This window comes from Typopeltis vanoorti, chromosome 14 (assembly GCF_054136105.1).
Source record: "Typopeltis vanoorti isolate ZY-2024b chromosome 14, IOZ_Tvanoo_1.0, whole genome shotgun sequence".
Classification (NCBI taxonomy): domain Eukaryota; kingdom Metazoa; phylum Arthropoda; class Arachnida; order Uropygi; family Thelyphonidae; genus Typopeltis; species Typopeltis vanoorti.
Genome location: NC_143562.1, coordinates 36,985,929 through 37,006,560, shown reverse-complemented (window position 1 = coordinate 37,006,560; position 20,632 = coordinate 36,985,929). Strand labels below are relative to the sequence as shown.

The window sequence follows — 20,632 nt, the reverse complement described above, 5'->3', positions numbered from 1 at the left end:
AGATGTAGTACGGCAAGGAAGGCAATGGGAAACCATCTTGCCCATCATCATTTCCCTAGATGTGGTATATATATATATATATATATATATATATATATATATATAGCTGCCCCTAAACAACCAAAAGGGTATAACCACAACATTCCATAATGCATAGCAGACTTGCTTTTGGACAAGTGTAATGTCGAAATGTGCATTATGGGAAGATTCACTACCCAGACATGTTTGATCTCTGCTGAGATCTCATCAATGTGAGCTAGATCCAGTAAGATGTCTAGTTTCAGTCAAGGCATAGGTCATATTTTTATATATAAATAGTAAAATGTAAGTAGAAGAATAGAAGTAGTAGAAATAAGAAAATCCTCAATGACTACATCATTGTTGATAGTGATATCTTCGTACTGCTCACAGTACAAGCTTGTACACAGGATTTGAAATTGTAAGTGACCATTACTTAGTTCTAAGTAGGATGAAAATGAATACCACATTGAAAAGAACAGTATGAGAAAGTAAAAAGATTTGAAGTTGAGCAGCTTTTACAGGTTGATAGACTCGACTTTACAAACATTATTGAAGAAAAAATGAAACAGATTGAAAAAAAGAACCATATCTTAGAGTTTCAGTAGCAAACTCTGAAGAAAGCATTGATTGATTCAGCTTGGGAGTTATGTAGTAAAGTTGATAGAAAAATAAGAACCCAATGGTGGACGCAAGCAATTAAAGAAGCAGTCACGGAAAAGAAGATAGTATGCTGAAAGTTCATAGCAAATAAGTCAGCAGATGCCTTAAAAGAATACAAAGGAAAAATGTAAGACAGCTAATCTATGTGTAAAAATAGCTAAACAGAAGTCATGGGAAGATTTTGGTAAAAATATAGAAAATAAATATTAGGAAGGTTGCAAAATGTTCTGGAAGCTATTGAAAAAGCTCAGAAATGGAGGAAAGAGTACATTAAAAGGAATCAAAAATGATAAAGGTGACTTTAAAACTGAAGATAAGAATATCTTAGATATCTGGAGTAATTACTTTGGAAGCCTGTTAAACATAACAAGCAGTAATAGAACCATACTAGGAAATTTTCAAGAAGAATGCAAACAGGAGTACATATCAATACTTGAGGTAGAAAAAGTTATCAAAAATTTTAAATGTGGAACGGCAGCTGTATTAGATGATATTCGACCAGAAAAGCTTAAGTATGGAGGTATAAAAGTTTTGCAGTGCCGCCTGCATAAAAAGTGAAATTCCAGAATATTAATGTAGAGTTCTCATAGTTCCCATCTATAAAAATGGGAATAAAGCAGAATGTCAGAATTATAGAATTCTCTATTAAGTGCTCCAGGTAAGATTTATGCAAGCATACTTCAAAAGAGGTTGAGAAAGATTTTGGAAGAGAAACTTGGTGAAGAACAAGCTGAGTTCAGGCCAAATAGAGGTTGTAAAGATCAGATTTTCACTTTACGACAAATAGTTGAGAAATCATAGGAATATGATAAGGATCTGTACTTAAGTTTTCCAAATTATATGGGATAAATGGAACATTATACAAAGCAATACATAATCTATATTTAAGTTGTCATTCACTCATTAGAATTGAAGGAAATACAGGAAGATGATTTTGATGTAAAATCAGTCAAGATAAGATGCAGAATCAGATAAGAGAAGACTGCACATTATCTCCATTCTTATTCATGATCTATATAGATCACATTATGAAAGAAAGTGGCATTAGGCCTGATATTAGAATTGGAGATGTTAAACTTTGTTCTCTGCTTTATTCATATGATCTTGTACTCCTAAACACATCTCTTGCAAGTCTCCAGGATTCCCTAACTAAACTGAATAACAGCCGCAACAATTTGGCATGAAAATCAGCAGTATAATGAAAACTATGAAATGAAAACTATGAAAGAGTTAGGGATGTAGAAAATCTTAACTGCATTCTGAATGGAGATCCTGTAGAACAAGTAAAATATTTCAACTATTTAGGCATAGTTTTAATGAAGATGGCAAATTGAATCAGGAAATAGAACAGAATAGGCAAAACTAGTATGGTGGGTATTCAGTTGAATAAAGTTATATGGAATAAGAGAGGAATTAGCCAAAACTCCAAACTAGCAGTATACAAGAGTGTGCTGAAAAGTTGTGATCATCACCATTAAGGAATCGAGATCTTCTTATGTCTTGTTGTATATCCTAAAAGATAAAGAACTAATTATTACATTTTGATGAAACATGGAGGATTAAAGGGTTTTAGAATATGTTCTTTCTTGTAGTTATATCAGTTGCTTTAATATCATTTTTGTTCTAGGTTGTAATGAGAATTTTTCAGCCCCTTCCACCCCACCCCTTTTACATGACAGTGTTCAAACCAGTTTTAAGTTATGGATGGATCTGAGAGTTGAGTTAGAAATTAGCATTCAATCAAAGACTAGAAATGAGACTACAGATATGAGAGTTATGAGAAAAATTAGAAAAATGAACCAGTGGTAGCAATGGCTCATATTAAAAATGAAGATATTATAAAGAAACTTGACATAATTGGAATTCAAGAATGTATCACCAGAGCTAATCTAGAGTAATATGGCTACTTTAATAGAATGGGTGAAGAAAAGTTATCAAAACAGGTGTTTGATGCCAAGATGGCAGGAAAGAGACTCAGAGGAAGACCAAGTTGCAGGTGGATTGATTCAGTCAGAAGTGTCTTAGAATGTTAGATATGACAATATTGGAGTGCTCACAAGTAATAGATTGATTTGGAAGAAAATTGTTTATAGGAGATTAATAGTAATGTAAACTTAAACATGTAGTGCTGTCATAGTAACCTGAACATCCCATGAGAGAACATATTAGGAAATTGATGATGAAATAGTAAAATGGTGTGTTACTATTTCTTATATAGTGAAATCTGTGGAGTATTAATAACTATAAATTCACATGTACAGTATTTAACTTTTTAATAATATATAAATATTTCATCTTAAGTATCATAAGACATCATCAGTACAGTTATTAAACAACAATAGGAATTACATTCAAAAGCACAAATCAGTGCACATGCTTGGAATCCCTCTATGTATACAGTAACATGTTTAAGGACTAACTATTATTGGGCTGTAATTAAGTTAAATTAAAATATAACTGATAAATTTGATGGAAGTTTTTTTTCACTTGGCTATGCTACCAATTATATATTTGGTTTAATCCTTTATCCAAGTGTAAGCAAACAAAGATTGCGCCTGAAGTATTTTCAGGACTGAGGCAACTCATGGTAAAGGTAGACCAAGCTCTCATCACTTGTCTTAGTATCTCCCATAATGCAAGGCACATCTCCTTGCAGAGATGTATAATGCTATGAATTAAGGGAAGGGCTACTACCCAGACTGGTTTCAACCTTTATTGAGGTCTCATCAGTGGGAGCCAGACCCAGATGTGGTGATACTAAGGTGGAAGTAATGCAGAAGTCATATCATCATATACCAGTTGCCAAAAGGTGTCAATACCTTATTATTAAAATTCTCTGGATTAGAGATAGTTGATGGAAGTTTTTTTCAATTGGCTATGCTACCAATTATATATTTGGTTTAATCCTTTATCCAAGTGTAAGCAAACAAAGATTGTGCCTGAAGTATTTTCAGGACTGGGGCAACTCGGGGTAAAGGTGGAGTAAGTTCTGATCATTTGCATCACTTTGCTTACACTTGGATAAAGGATTAAAGCAAATATATAATTGGTAGCATAGCCAAGTGAAAAAACTTCCATCAACTATCTCTAATCCAGAGATTTTTAATAATAAGGTATTGACACTTTTTTGGCAACTGGTATATGGTGATATGACTTCTGCATTACTTTCACCTTAGTATCACCACCTCTGGGTCTGGCTCCCACTAATGAGACCTCAATAAATGTCGAAACTGGTCTGGATGGTGGCCCTTCCCTCAATGCATAGTATTACACATATCTGCAAGGAGATGTGCTTTGCATTATGGGAGATACTAAGGCAAGTGATCAGAACTTACTCCACCTTTACCACGAGTTGCCCCAGTCCTGAAAATACTTCAGGTACAAACTTTGTTTGCTTACATTTGGATAAAGGATTAAACCAAATATATAACTGATAAATTTATTTATACAGTTGACGATAACAATTTCCCAGACTTTTGGGATAGTGAGACAGTTGATACGGTTAAGATTGGGTCTGTACCGTAAGGCTTCAACATTTTCTTTATATAAACACTCATGTTTATATATGGATCGACGTAGTAGCTTGGTGTGTTGCCATTGGATCCTGGTTGGTATTTTCAACTCCATGTTGTGACCAGATTTGTGAGGTTTGATAAGACGATGTGGTCTTGATGTTCAAAGATGCGTTTATTTACAGATCTTCCTGTTCGTCCATAGTAAGACAAGTTACAAGAACATGGCACTTCATATATATGGCAGGTAGCATTAGTGGCGAGAGTTTGTCATTTGGAGAAGGTAACAAATTGCGAATTTATAGGTAGCAGCGAGTTTGTATTTCTTCAAAATTTTGTTACCAATGAATCGCCATGAACAGTTTTTACCCCATGATCAAAAGTTCCAGAAAACAATAAATTTGTTTATTTGTTTAGAATTTAATGGCAGAAGGATAACTATGGTTATACTGTACCAGTAAAGATCAAAGCAGCATACAAAGTAAAAATAACTTGATAAATAAACAAAAATGGAAACAGGTACAGATGAGAATGTATAAAAGGTAGGTGTAAAAAGGTCTATGAAAATCAAGTTTAAAAGTGTAAAAAGTTTGTAACAAATTATAAAAAAACAACCAGGTATAAAAAACTATGTCCAAAAACAACTTTGTATAATTATATAAAAATTATGTATATAGTCTATATATGGTGAAAAATAGTAATTTTCTGTAAAATTTTAAAAATATACAATACACTTGGTGAATCGGATAAAATCTTCCTGAGTATACAGGCTCCAACAGATTATGAATACAACTAAAATACTAACTGTACTCATTGATGAAATGAGGATAGTCGAAAATATGACTGATGGTTAGTCAAGTACCACAGAACTCACATAGGTATGTTATCACCCCCTCAGTAGGAAGGAGTGTGTAAAATGCTGACCTATACAAAGCTCAGCAAGAACAACTTCCTCTTTATGGACCCTGCATAGACTGGACTGCCACAATTTAATTTCAGGCTTGATTCAATAGAACTTATTATTGGTCTCACTATTCCATAATGACTGCCACTGGGATAAAAGTTTGTCTTATGATCTTCCTGTAATTAGTGTAGGATACAGAGATGGTGGAAGCTTGAGAAATGAGCTGACCTAGCTGCAGTATATGCAGCCTGGTTTCCATTAATCTCAATGTGGTTTGGAATCCAACAGAAACATACATCTAAGTGACTTTTCATTAAGTGAGAGAAAATGTTGGATTAGAGAGAACACTGGATGTTTTCATAGCTCTAAACTTCTTAGCACCTGTAGGGAATGCTGTGAATCTGTATATATTTAAGTTGCGTGGTGATGCAGACTTATATAGTTTATAGCAAGGTCTATAGCCTATAGCTCAGCAGCAAAGTTGTTGCATTCTAGTATGATCTGAGCAGATATTGTGCTGTACTTTTGGAAAGGAAGATCCCACAGACTCTGATTTTTGAGCATCAGTGTAAACAGGCACAAAATCGGAGTATTTAATTCTATGAGTGAAAGAGCTTCTGGTAGACAACAGGAGGAGTGGAAAATTTAGGTAGCCAAGTCTATGCTTCTGCCAGAGTGTACTTTGCATTGGCTAAATCCTACACTTTGGACCAATAATCAAGTTTTGATCTAATCAGTGCCCTGGACAAATGAAGTAAAGAACATCTGTCAGCACTGCCAAGAGGTGGAGGAAGGCAGGGTGTGAAGGATGTTCACTGCTTTATTGCACATACTAACTGACTCACTTACAGACGGAAGCGAGTTTCTCGCTTAAAACAAGACCTAAGAACTTGGCTTCTGGTGCAAATGAGATTAAGTCCTGACCCAGAAACTCAGTGGAGTTATTGTGGACGTGGTCTTCGTTGACCACGTCCACAATAAAAAATGCACAACACAAACCATCTTCTGCTGTGAAAATCTGAACCCTTTTGCAGTTGCCTATTTTGAAAGATGTTCAATGGTTTGCTGTAGCTGTCCTTCTATGACCTCTCACATTACATGAATAACAGAAGATGGTAAAATAATCCACATAGAGGACATTACTTGTAGCTAGAGAAAGTTGTTCAGGTTCAGTTATTGAGTTAACTTTGACTGCAAAAAAGTATGACACTTAAAATTGAACTTTGTGGGACTCTCTCCTCCTTGGACCAGAATTTAGTTCCCTCTGAGACCAAAACTGTGTAGATCCTTCAATATTCTGAATTTCGAAGCAGTGGCATATGCTTTTTCCATATGAAAGAAAAGAAATACTAAGTACTTGCATTTTAGGATGGCATCTGTAATGCAAATATCATTCTACAACTGATCTTCTAGCAAGACTAGATGGTCAGTTGTAGGATGATATTTGCAGAAGTCAGATTGTGTTCTGGGGAAAAAAAAGTCATTTCTCTCCAGAAACCATAAAAGATGAGAGTCAAAAAATTTTTCAAAATCTTGCACAGGCAGCTGGTTAGGACAATTGGATGACAGTTAATTAGGGATTTTGGATCCTCCCTTGGCCTAAAAAAAAGGCAATAATAATAATAATAATAGCCTTTTGCTATCATTATTAAATAACATGTTCTGACAGAAGATTCTGTTGAAAAAGTACATCAGTTGATCAATGGCTGATGGGGGCAGATGATTTACCATCTCAAAATGGATGTTATTTGGTCCAACAGCAGCTGGATGACATTTAAATAAAGCAGCTTTAATTTCTTCTTTAGCAAATAGCCTGTTGTATTCTTCAGTACCATTCAAAGAAAACAGAGTTTGTTGTTTTTCTGCTTTGTATTTTTCAGCAAGGAACTTGGGGGGTGGAGAGATAAAAATATTTCACTGACCTTTTAGCAAATATCTCCTTAAGTGTGTTGACAAATTGACCAACTCTCAATCCTTGAACATAATAAATGCACAATTGTTGACCTAGGATTGAGAGTTGGTGGATAATGTATCTGATTTTCATTTTCCAGATTTTATCTCGTGCTTCTTTGCTCTTGATCTTGTTTTTGAGGTACTTGGTAACCATTTTTTGAGGATAAGGATTGCACCATCCATATCCCAAAAGACAATGGCAAGAACCTTCCTTGCTGATTTTTGGGTTTGGAACTTCTTTGGTCATGAAGAACCTTTGTGTCTCCACTCCACTGACTGTTGTTTGGTCTCTGGGTCATAGTGATGAAGCCATGTTTCATCAACAGTCACAATATCAGCCAAAAATTTGCACTCGATTTCTCAAAATGACCCAAAATCCCTTGAGATGACAGCACACATTCTTTCTTTTGGTTGGCAGTCAGACATTTGGGAACCCACTTTGCTGAGCTTCTTCATGTCCCGATGTTGGTGGATAATGACCCCAATTCATTCCCTGGATATCCCCAGAGTCTCTGCAATGGTTTTGGCTACTATTTGTCTATCATTGAGGATCGTGGCATGCACTACATTGATATTTTCAGGTGTGTGATCACTGTGGAATGTCTTTCTGACCTGAGGGTATCTGTTGTCTCAGGATGCCCAGTTTTAAACTTGGCTGCTCATCATTGCAACTGTTGGATATGCTGGGGCATAGTTCCCTAAAGTCTCAAACAAAATTTGGTGAATCTCAGTTGTGGACTTTTCTTGCAACACAAAAAACTTGATGGCCCACACCTCAGTCTCTCCAAATTTCTTCAAAACCTCTGATATGTCTTCTTATATATCCTAAAAGAAAAAGAACAAATTATTACAATTTGATGAAACATGGAGGTCAAATGGCTTTAAGATATTATTATTATTATTATTACCCCAAGACCTCATGGAGTCAAAAACTCATCTGGGATATATTCTTTCTTGTGATTATATCAGTTGCTTTAATGTCATTTTTGTTCTAGGTCTGAACTTTTCAGACCCTCTTGTATATTAAATCCTCACGTGCCCTCCTTTACATGCTGCCTGAGATATCTCTCAAGAACTCGAGAAATTAATTTTCCTTATTCCCAAATGCTATCTCTTCATTCCAGTCTATACCACCATAATTAAAATCACCATAATAATTACCCTTTCTTTGTTCACTAATCCAAGTTGTTTATATTTCTTCATCACCATCCTCCACATTCTGAGGTCTATAACAACATCCAACTAAATATATCTTCCTCTCAACCTTCATGTTACACCACCCTGTCTCATAACCATTGCCACTATTTCTTCCCTTTCATGTCTGCCTTATGTGGACTTAATTCCCCCACTATTATCAGCAGCATTCCCCCCCCCTCCCTTCTTGTCCTTTCTATCCTTGCGAAAAATACTGTGTCCTTCCATTTCTATTCCTGTTACAATATCATCCTCATTCAACTGTTTCACTTATTCCAATGATTTTTGGCCGAATAAACCCAATCACTGAAACCATTTCATCCCCCTTATTTCTGATAGTTCTGGCATTTGTAAACAAACAGAGCAGTTCGTTTTTAGGTCTATAGCCAGTCAAAGCCAAGCCATATGTTTGTTGTGATTTCCTCATCACCCTTGCCCAATCACCTTTATCACCACTTTCCACATATATCTGCTCAGTTTCGACTTCCTCCACCCGCATCACAACATACTCCATCCTTATAAGCACATTTACTACCACTTTCAACATCCACTCTCCCTGTTTACCCGAGCTTCCCCGGTTTCCCTGTTCCTCTTGCATTCCCATTCTCTCTTCATCTCTCGCACTACTACTGTTTCCACTGCCAAATACTTGTCTCTTCAGTACCACTCTCCTGATTTATCCCTTCATCTTTCTTCTGATCTCTTGCATGCATCACACACTGTTCTTCCATACACTGTACTTTCATCCAGCAGTACTTTCTCCAATTCACTTACTCCAAAGCCATTTAAATGCAACCCATCACACCTGTATAATTTCATTCTTCTCCCAAACATATGCCAAACTCCACTTCTTTTCACACAGCTCTACCAGCATACCGTTCATGATTTTGACTCTCCTTCGCAATTCATTATCATCATATCTTGGCAACACACTAACAACCTTCTCTGCTACACTGTTATCTTTCACTCTTCTCAATAGTCTCGTGATATTTGTCCTCACATCTTTCTTATGCCCACTTAGATCATTCATCCCTATAAACGCCTTAATTATCCTACTCATTCTCCCACCTGGATAGCAGACCTTATGTACTCTCTCAATAACTAGCTCTCTAATTATGGAGTCTCCATATATTGCTATCCTGTATATCACTCATCACCTCTTTTACTCTTTTTTCCTTTTATTCTGTTCTCTTGCACACTTTCATAAGTTTCCACTAGAGATTACTAAAGGTTTATAAGATAGATGGATGTGAGAAGAAATTGTTTAGTATATGAGAAGAGGGGAGAGAACAAGTAGTTGCCTCCTGTGTAAGAGTATAATCTTACACAGGAGGTAACTACTTGTTCTCTCCCCTCTTGTCATATACCAAACAATTTCTTCTCACATCGATCCTTGTCCTGGATAAAGGTTTGAGGACTAGACATTTTGCCTAGGGAGAGTAGTAAATGAATGGTATGGTTTGCTAAGGTGGTCATGAGTTCTTTTCAGTGAAGTTTTCAGAGAATTGTGTGATATGCATTGTATGGATAAGATAGTTTGATGTTAAGTCAGGTGTGTGACAAGGGTGTATATTATCTACACTGTATTTATCATCTATGTGGATCACATCATGAAGGAAATTGGTATTTGATATCAAAATTTGAGATGTTAATCTCATCTCTTTACTTTATGCAGATGATGTTTTACTTCTAAATAAATCCAGGACAAGTCTGCAGGATTCCCTGGCCAAATTAAATAACTCAGCATTAATTAAAATCAGCATTAAAAAGGCAAAGACAATGAAAATAGACAGAAACATTGAAAACATCAACTGCATCCTGAATGGGAAACTTATAGAACAAGAAAAATATTTCAGCTATTTAGGGACAAATTTTAGCGAAGATGGTAAATTAAATTAAATTGTAATATATATTGATCTTTAATTGACCATGATTTATAAACATCGAATACCAACAAATTTCGCTGCCGGGGCTGTCTGGCTTCTTCAGGGCTTAAAACGGTAAGAGAAAAAACTCAAAGTGGCTAGTACAGAGAAAATGGAGTAACACTATCATATAAATTAAACATTAAAATAGAACACGTAACATTACGTTGCATTAGACGGTCTGATTACTATCAGACCCATCAACGTATCACATATTAGAGTCGGACCCAACATGGGAAAACCACAAGGACACTAACAACCTATTACGGAACATGTCTAGTTGGTTCACAGACTTGCAACGGAATCTGAAGTCACTACACCCATTGACGCCACAATTGTATAGGGCCCCCAAAAGTCCACAAAAGTGGAGTTCCACTATGCCCAATTGTTGATGGAAGAAATGCTACCACATATTTATTGTTCAAATACCTCTCCAGCCTCCTAAAAGGACATATCAGAAAATCGGACACTTACATTAAGAATTCAAAGCACTTTATTGAAAAATTGAAAAACATCTTGATCTTAAAGACAGACATTCTCGCTAGCTTGGACGTGGTATCTTTATTTACCAACATCCCAGTAGAAGAAGTTATCAGTATCCTATACAATCTCTTCCCTGAAGAATGGCTTACCTTTTTCGTCACTGCCTTAAATCTAATTATTTCAAATGGAAGGAAACTATATATGAGCAACTAAATGGCTTAACTATGGGCAGTCCCCTTTCGCCACCCTGTGCAGATCTGTTCGTGGAAAAGCTAGAAACAGACATCCTCTTGAAATTAGACCTAAAACCTTTAGTGTGCATGGAGGTGTGTAGACGATGTCTTCATAATTTGAAGGGACACAAAAACAGCTCTTTGACTTTTTAATCAAAATTAATTATTTTTATCAAAAATTACAATTCACTTTGGAACTGGAAAAAGATAATCAACTACCATTTTTGGATACCCTAATCAAGAAACTAGCAGATGGACATATCAGACTAACAGTCTACTGCAAACCAACACTGGACACTACCTTCATTTCAAGTCAACTCACCATATATCCCAGAAGCTCAGCATAATGCATATGCTCAAAAATAGAGCTACAAACATCATCTCAGAAGAAAAAGAACTCTATGATGAAATTACTCATATATCAGAGACATTAATAAAAAAAATGACTATTCAAAGAATCTAATCAACAAGATTCTTCATAGAAACCCCCCACAACAACCATCACTCAATACAGTTCATCCTTAGTTATTCTTTATGCAGGTACAGTGTCCGAGAAGATTGCAAAACTTTTTAAACCTTTCAACATTAGAGTTACGTTCAAACTGGTCAAGACTGTCCGTCACATTTTAAGATTGCCAAAAGACATTAATTTTTTTTTCAAACACACTGGAGTGTACAACATCCCATGTGCTTGTGGTCTGAACTATATAGGACAGACGTCAAGAAGCCTTGAAATCCAAAAAAAAAGAACATAATAACAACGGAACAGGCAACTGAGGTCTAGCCCATCATTTTGTGATTACTAACCATACCATTGATTGGTATAGCAGCTCCATGCCTTACCTAGAAGAAGATTTCCGTTGTAGGCCTCTGTTCTGGAGAAAATCTTAACAGAAACCAGGGAATGATAATAGCTGACATATGGAAAACCATAATAAGATCACTCAGCCTTCCAGAATTTAATTTCGCTCAAAACTACAGAACGTGCTCTCATAACAGTGACTAACACAACACGCTCCATGCATGTAATGTTACAGCTTCTGTTTTAATGTTTAATTTATACGATAGTGTTGCTCTATTTTCTCTGTACCAGCCACTTTGAGTTTTTTCTCTTACCATTATAAGCCCTGAAGAAGCCCCGTTGGCAAAAACTTGTTGGTATTAGAGGTATAAATCATGGTCAATTAAAGATCAATATATATTACAATTTAATTATATGTTTGAATGACCAAATATAATCTAAACAATGGTAAATTAAATTTGGAAATAGACAGCAAAATTAGCAAAGCTGGTATGCAACTGAATAAATTTATATGTAATAAGAGAGAGAGAGAGATTAGTTCAAACACTAAATTAGCTGAGTTCAAACCAATTTTAACTTATGGATCTGAGAGCTGGGTTAGAGATAAAATGCTTGATCAATGACTGGAGACCTGATATGCGAGTCCTGAGAAAGATTAGAGGAATGAACTGTAACAGTAATGAACAGATTAGTGGTAATGAACATCAATGGCAGTATCATATTATGATACTGCCATTAATGTCATCTGTTCATTCCCCTAAAAACGGGGATATTAGGAAAGAACTTGACATTGTTAGCATTCAGGAATGTGGTAAGAGCTAATCTCAGGTGGTATCCACTTAAACAGAATGGGAGAGGAAAGATTAGCTAAACAAGTTCTTTGCCAGGATTGCAGGAAAAAGATCCAGAAGAAGACCATGATGTAGGTGGCTTGATACAGTAAAAAGTGCCTTAGATGATAGAAGTATAAGAGCTGATAATATTGGAATGTTGACAGATAACAGGCTAATCCAGAGCAAAATTGTTGATAGGAAGTTAGTAATGATGTACCTTTTCACATCCCATATTTACTTAAATATAACTCACACTTGTTCCTCCTAAATTAAAGTTAAAAAACCATGGTGCGAGATATATGTGGGGATTTTCAGAAACTAAAGTTTTTCTGAAAAAAAAACTAAATTGACATTTATAATTATCTCCTCAATATTCGATAACTTATTATTGCTCACGTTATTTATAAAATGAATGCATTGAAATTTCAATTATCAATGTTATTTATATGATCGACCGCTCACCTTCATCATGCGTAATTACTAAAGAAAGAACTTTCATGATTACTAAAGAAAGAACCAGGACTTCAGTGATGTAAAATTACATAGGCAAAGTGGATATTAAATCCAACATTATTTCGAAACTGAATGTTTGTGGAAACTGAAAGTTTCATAAGTTGACCTGAAAAACTTACCATACAATCCTCAGCATCCCCAAGTTGCCTTAGCTACTTAAAACACATGGGCGCTGCCCATTAATTTGCCTTTTATTAATGCATTTGATAAAGGTGTCACTGGCCTGACAGCCATTTCGAACTGGTTGGTACGCTTCAGAAACCAGGCAGGAATCTTAAGAGAGCAAAAACTCTTGTTCCGTACTAAGGAAATCGAAATGTTCACTTATGAAAAATATATTTCTCTGTGACATTTTGCCAAAATGAAGCCTTTTGTCTCTTTCTTTAGTAATTTCTTTTATGCACCAACTGAGAATTCACTTATGAAAAATACATTCCTTTGACATTTCGATTTCCTTAGTACTGAATGAGAGTTTTTGTTCTTTTAAAGTGTCTACCTGGTCACTGAAAAAACCTCCAGTTTGAAACATCTGTCAGACCAGTGAAATCTTTATCAAATGCATTAATAAAAGTCAAATATCTGGACACTTGGACAGAGCCCATGTTGTTTAAGTAGTGCAAACTAAGCTGAGGCTACTCTGGGATGCCAAGGATTGTATTCTTGTAAGCTCTCAGGTCAACGTATGAAATTTTCATAGTTTCTACAAACATTTGGCTTTGAAATAATGTTGGATTTAGTATCCATTTTGCCTTTGTAAGTTTCATAATTACTCATTCTTTTATCTTTCAAAATCATAAGATCACCATGATTTAAAAAAAAACAACTGAAAATAGGTATGACTTACCAAAAATCTCCAATTCATTATCACTACTTCCAGTCTCAAGAGTGGTTTCCTCATTTGCACTGTTAAGATTATCTACCCAAATAGCATCATCTTCACTCCAGTCAAGGGTATTAGAGATGCTTTTTTTTTTTTTTTTTTTTTTTTTTTTTTTTTTTTTTAAATCAGCTTGGCAATTATTTCTGGCAAAATCATGTCCCAAGCTCTCGAAATACAGTTGCACAACAGCTCTGATGATGATTTCTTGATCCAAGATCAAGTAGAAGTCAATGCCTTCACTCCCACATTTCCTCTACAGGTTGCTTCCATCTCTATGCATATAATTGGTGCAGTATTAGCAGAAGATTGCGCGACTCAATGACAATGGCAAGCCAACGATTGTTGAGTTGAAATGCTGATTTTCTTCAACCGAATTACAAAATATCTGAAACTGCCATAACAACATTCACTATCTATTTCTTAAAGTTTTAAACTTTTTTGTGTGCAAAGTATATGTGAAACTTTTTAATTTATTTTTTTTAACTAAAATCAGGGGGTGCGAGTTACACGTGAGGGCAAGTTATATTCAAGTAAATACAGCATTACCATCATGATATCCTGTACACCTCTTGAGGGTATATATCATTTGATGATAATGATGATTGTATGGATAATCATTAGCAGGGATTGGGTCTGCCATGAATAGTTGTTAGACTCCACGAAAATGCCTATATAATAATAATAATAAAAAGCCTACATAACTCAGTCAGTATACATGAAACCTTTTGGTTGGAAAGACCTGGGTTCAGTTCCTGTTATTGGCGTGAGGAATCTTTATCTGGTCTCTTTCGAAAGGTGAGTTAGCCGGTCTCGTACAGAGGTGGGGATTTTTTCACCCAGAAACTTGGGTTCTTCACCCCCCCCCCCCCCAGAATAGGCAAACTGGCCCATGAAAACACACATCTACAGACATAGGACATACTGGGAGGCATAGGGCTAACCACCTTATCCTCGATACAGTAGTGGTTAAATGTAGAAAAATCCTCAACACTGCAAGGTAAAAGAGGAGGGAAGGAATAAGAAGATAATAATAAAATTTACAAGTTAGTTGCATATGACTAATAATTATTATTTATTTATGTACTTTTAGGCTGCTTCTTGAGCATCAGAAGATAGCTGACCTAAAAGTGGAACTGGCAGAACGAAGTTCATCTATAGTACCATCACAGGTAACACCATCACAGGTAATACTGATTGATAACTTTCTAAGCGATACATTTGTGGATACGCTGTGTAGAAATTGAACCAGACTTCCTAGTCTTTGTATTATAAAATTGCAGTATCTGATGATCAGTGATGCTCGCTGGCATGATGACAATGAATAGATCAAAAATGATTGATCTCTACCTGTGCCAAAGATTAGTTAGGGGTTTAAGGCAGTTACATTTTGTAAAAAAGTAAAGTTCTAAAGATAAGAGAAAACAAATATTTCTGCTTAATCTTGGGTCTAGGAAAATAATTTCATCTGTAATCTTGAAGCTGAATATTTGGTTAAAGATAAAGCTGAACTTAAGCTTTCTCATCAAATAGTCAGTCATTGTTTACGATATGGATGTAATCATGCAGATGAATCCGAATTATGACTAGGGATTTCAAAAGATTTGTGCCATAATAATTAAAAGCTCTTCCGTTGGACTTTAACTTTATTTAAAAACCTTACCAATAATTATTTAGAATATAACTGTTTTGATACTAGTATTATTTTCAGGCTGCATGGAGTCACAGGACTCATTCTGAGACACTAAACTCTCTATAGACCAGAGTATATATCATTTCTCTCCCTGAACACACTTGGCATAAGCACATTCATAACTCACTCTGTCAAAGTATTCCATTGATGCTTTAATCATTCATGCAAAAAAAAAAAAAAAAAATTGCTTTTCACATTGCTATTTTTACGTGACCCTTATTACACCTTCCAGTGATGACCTCTCTTTCTCCTAGTGCATATTATGCTATTCATTATATTTCCCCCATCTCTGATAGATTCCTTTGACCACCTTATATCTCTCCATCATATTACTTTATTTTCTCCTGTAAGCTAATAAGCTTTGCAAAGCACATTCCCTCAAATCTCTCTATTCTTACTTCACATTTCACAGTCCTAAACATAGTTATTACTTAATTCTGGATTCTTCTATCTCTCTCTCTTTCACCCCCTCCCCTTCCTCCTTACTTAACATGTCACAGTCTGTAAATAGCCATAGTCACTTACTTCTGGACACTCTCTCTCTTTCTCTGTTTCCTTGTCACTGGTATTAGCACTAGTATTCAGACCTCCATGGAGTCAGACTCATCGTGGGAAGTCCTTTCTGAGAAACACAAGTCCATCAAGACTCATCGAGTCTTGATAGACTTGTGTTATTCCTAGGAAACACAAAGTCTATCATACCACTCCTTAAACTCATTGACCGTTCTCGCTCTCACCACTCCATCAGGGAATGCATTCCATGGCGCAACCACCCTCCATGCAAAGAAACCACTCCTCACCCTCTTGCTCACAGATTCCTTTCGTAACTTCCAGGGATGGCCTCTTGTCATCACTCCTTCCTGCTGTTCAACCAAGCGAAAGAACTCCCCAGTGTCAACCCTGTAGCCACCTCTCAACAGTTTAAAAGTCTCAATCATATCACTTCTCCTTCTTCTATCCACCAAACTCTGCAGTCCACATTCCCTCAGCCGATCCTCATAACTATCATTGTACAGTCCTGAAACCATCTTTTCAGGACTGTACAGTGATACCTTTTCCACAGTTAATTTATCCCCTTCAAATCCTGGGGACCAAATCTGAGAACAGTAGTCTAAGTGTGGTCTGATCAGGGTCTTATAAACGGAATGATAACTGTTTTATTTCTGCAGGTCAGCGTCTTTCTCATTATTGCAGCAATCCTCTGTGTTACCTTCACCACCTTTGCAATATGTCCCCTAAATTTCAGGTTTCTATAAGTATAGTATAACTCCTCCCATAGAGTATGCAGTGTCCCATCGATGTTTCCCAAACCTCAAGACCTTACATTTTGCTGCATTAAACCGAAACCCTCATTCATTTGCCCATCAATCTAGCTTATTCAAATCCTCTTGCAGGGCTACCACATCTACTAATAATTCTTCCCAGCTTTGCATCATCCGCATACAACTGAATATCCACAATCTACGGACAATGTCATTGATATAAAGGTTAAACAATATAGTTCCCAGTACTAAGCCCTGTGGAACCCCACTTGTAACCTTCTGCCGCTTTGATATTGCTCCACAATACACAACTCTCTGATACCTATCGGACAGCCAATCCTGAATCCAGTTGACCAATCTGACATCCAGACCCATGTGCTGCAACTTGAATATCAGCTTATCATGTGGCATACTCTCAAATGTCTTTGCTAAGTCTAGGAAAATGGCAGTATAAGCCTTTCCCTCATCTAATGCTCGTGTAACTTTATCATAAAAGGCACTAGATATATGCATTCAGATGACTAGATTTGTACACAGAAATCCAGATCTGGCCTCATCAAAAGCACTGTTCCCTTTATATCCCCACTTTACAAAGTCCTTTGTAATATTGGCAAAATATTTCTGAGTAACTTTTGCAATGTATTCTACGAACTTCAAATTCCTATTTAATATCATCCCTAGAGTTCCTCACCTCTTCTATCTTCTGGAGTATGTTCCAGGAAATAGAATAGGTGAGGTCCAAAGGAGATATATGCATAGCAGTATTGAACTGTTATCCATAATCATCTGTCCACAGCAACCTATTCAAATTCTTTTGTATCAATCTCACATTAGAGCTCTTAGCATACTTTAATTAAATTAGATTCACATTAGTATATATGAATTAAATAATAGTGATTCAAGAACAGTATTCTGTGGTACATCACTTCTATCCTCTCTTTTCTATTCACAACTTGCTGGCTTCTTTTGGCCAATTATCCCTGTATCCGAGATACCAATTGATTTTCTATCCTAATTCTCTCCCTTCCCCTTTGTGCTCAGCTTACACAGTAGCTCACAAGCATTGCATTTGGCTCTTTTAAAAGGGCCAAATATAGAACAAAAATCCTTTTCTCCTGTTCAAACGGTTGCACTTTCTGCTTCCTTGCCAATGCCAGTAGGGAAAATAAGCGAGAGGTGGGAAATGAGGTTGACCTACTAGCATATTCTTCCCAACTAACTCCTGCACAAATTATGGCAAATCTTACCTCCCATGTTACCAAGAATAGTTCATTCCATGCATGCTGTAGTGTTCAGAAAGAAATCAGAATCCTGAATAGCTTGGACACCAAGTCATTTTTTTCTTTATATTTCTTTTAGAATGTTTTCTTTTTTTGCAATTCTTGCTTTATATCCCTACTCATCCACTTAATTCCAACTTGGTTTATCTTCCTGACCTTGGGTATTCAGTCTGATACTGCTACTCTCAAGCAATCTCTGACCACTTGCCATGCACTACTGAGTTCTTTCCTTATAGCTTCTCAAGCCATGGCACTATTCCAAGATGACTCTTGAGTCTCTCATAATCATCAGCCTTGTAGTTGAATATAAACCCCCTTCTTGACAGAGAACTCCATCTTTTTGGCAACTTCCCAGAACAAGACTGCATGGTCACTCATGAAGCAGAGTGTGTTCCTTGGTTATTGATACATCTTCTGATGCTACTATCAGATCCAACACCCTCAAATCCCTTGTCCCCTCTATAACATGTTGTTTCATGTAATTATTCCTTAGCAATTGTATAAATCCCACTTCCATCCTGCCATGCCCCCTTTCCTCCCTCCAGTCGATGTCCCCATAGCTAAAATCTCCCATAATAGTTGTTTGGCCTACATTCATTGTGCTGATTTTCCAATATATGGCATCTACATCTTCCTATGGATAAGGCATGCCAATTTCTTGTATAGTTTGTAAGTGGTTGTAATGTTGTATTTTTTAAGATTTTTGTTAGTTTTTCTGATGTATCCTGGATATATGGTATGGTGATAGATTTGGTGTAGTCTGTCCTGGAGGAGTGATGTTTGGTTTTGGGTTTCAGTATTTTTGAATTTGGTGGGGTTTATAGCCATTGGCTAAGAAGTGTTGAGAATATAGTCATGCTCAGTAGTGAGTGTACTGTTATCAGAACTGATTAATTTTGCCCTGTTATAGAAGGATTTTTCTAATTTTACATTGCTGGTGGTGGGGGGAGTGATGTGACTGTTGGTGAATGTATCTGCAAATGTATGTTGGTTTTCTGAAGCCTGAGAAAGCTAGGGATCCTGGCTGACATGCAATCAAAGTGTTCAGGAAGAGGATGCTGCTGTTGTTGTTTTCCTTTTCTAAAATGAACTGGATCCTGGGATGTTTGTTTAAACGTGTTAAGAAAATGTTGAGAGCATCCAGGCTATGTGGCCAAATGGAAAATACATTATCTACACAGCACAGCATAGCCAAACAGTGGATTTTTGCAAAACTGAGTTTGAGGGCTTTCTCCTTGAAGGTCTCTGTGAAATAGTTAGCCAGGGAGAGAAAGTGGAGAGCACATGGCTCTCTCCTCTATTTGTTTGTAGAATTTCCCTTGACAGAGTTCATGGTAAACTTAAACAGAGCTGAGATATCTGGAGGAAATTCAGCTTGAATGAGATCTAAATTGTTTTTAAGTGGGACGTTGGTGAATAGAAAGTGAAGTTTTCTCTATTGCCGTTAAAGTGAGCTGAGTTTTTTGTGTGTGAGAGGGAATTTTTCCAGTATAATGGAGGAGAGCACTTTGGTTAAATGTTTAGCTAATTCGTATGTGAGGGAATCAGTGCAATCCATAATAGGCCACGGATAATAGGTAGACCATATTTCTGAGGGGGGGGGGACGTTGTCTAGAATTCTCTGATGATAGCAATTTGATTTTGCCAAAATATCAGAAGTATAAATTTATTATAATAAATAATTAAGGTATGTAGTAATTTCCCTAAAAATACGTTGATATGCATTTGCAAATTAAATAACATTCAGTAAATTCCTGTAGGAAAAAATTAATCTGTTAGAAAGATATAAATAATATATTAATCTACTTCTTATTTATATACTAAATGATCAGACTTCAGCTGGGCTGTCATTTTGTTTTTGTATTTTATAGGAAGAATTAAAATCACTTGTGTCATCTGTTTCTGCTGAACAGAAGAAACTTAGCAATACCCTGAAAGAACAAAATGAAACATTACAAGAAAAATTGCATAAATTACTTGATGATCTTAAAACAGCTGAGATATATCAACTGAAATTAGAATCGCAAATGAAATTTCAAGAGGACCAATTAACAAAGCAAAAGGAGCGATTTTTATTTGTTCAAACATCTCTGGATAGTTCACAAAAGGTAAGAAAATAGTTCTGAATGCAGAATAATGTTTATAGATTTTCAAGCTAGTTTGTTCTTACTTCCTTGCATGTATATTGCAATTTTTATTGATACGAAGAGAACCATGGTTATTACTTGTTTCATTTCATTATACATGAAATGCAGATATAGTTGTTGTATAAAGAATAACTCTCTAGTGATTAATTAGAAGAAACACACGTATAAACCACAGTGAAAATTATTTAATTGTAAATATTTCATCCTAAGCATCAGGACATCATCAGTACAGTATTTAAACAAAAATTAGGAATAACATACAGTTAGGGTGCATGATTACAATAGAATCTTTAAACCAGGAATTAGAAGTTATCAAAAATACAGCCATCCTAAATGGATA

General features: G+C 36.0%; 1 protein-coding gene across 2 annotated transcripts in view; it reads left to right on the top strand.

Moving 5' to 3' along the window:
• Positions 1-20,632, top strand: part of LOC150099370 (uncharacterized) — a 462,639-nt gene that overhangs the window by 257,774 nt on the left and 184,233 nt on the right. The window contains exons 21-22 of one of the 2 annotated variants that reach the window (XM_090403434.1): positions 15,004-15,082; positions 20,017-20,253. In XM_090403434.1, coding sequence (XP_090259560.1) covers positions 15,004-15,082; positions 20,017-20,253 — 316 coding nt within the window. Of the gene's footprint in view, positions 1-15,003; positions 15,098-20,016; positions 20,254-20,632 lie in introns of both variants that reach the window. The other variant, XM_090403433.1, reaches the window with a different exon arrangement.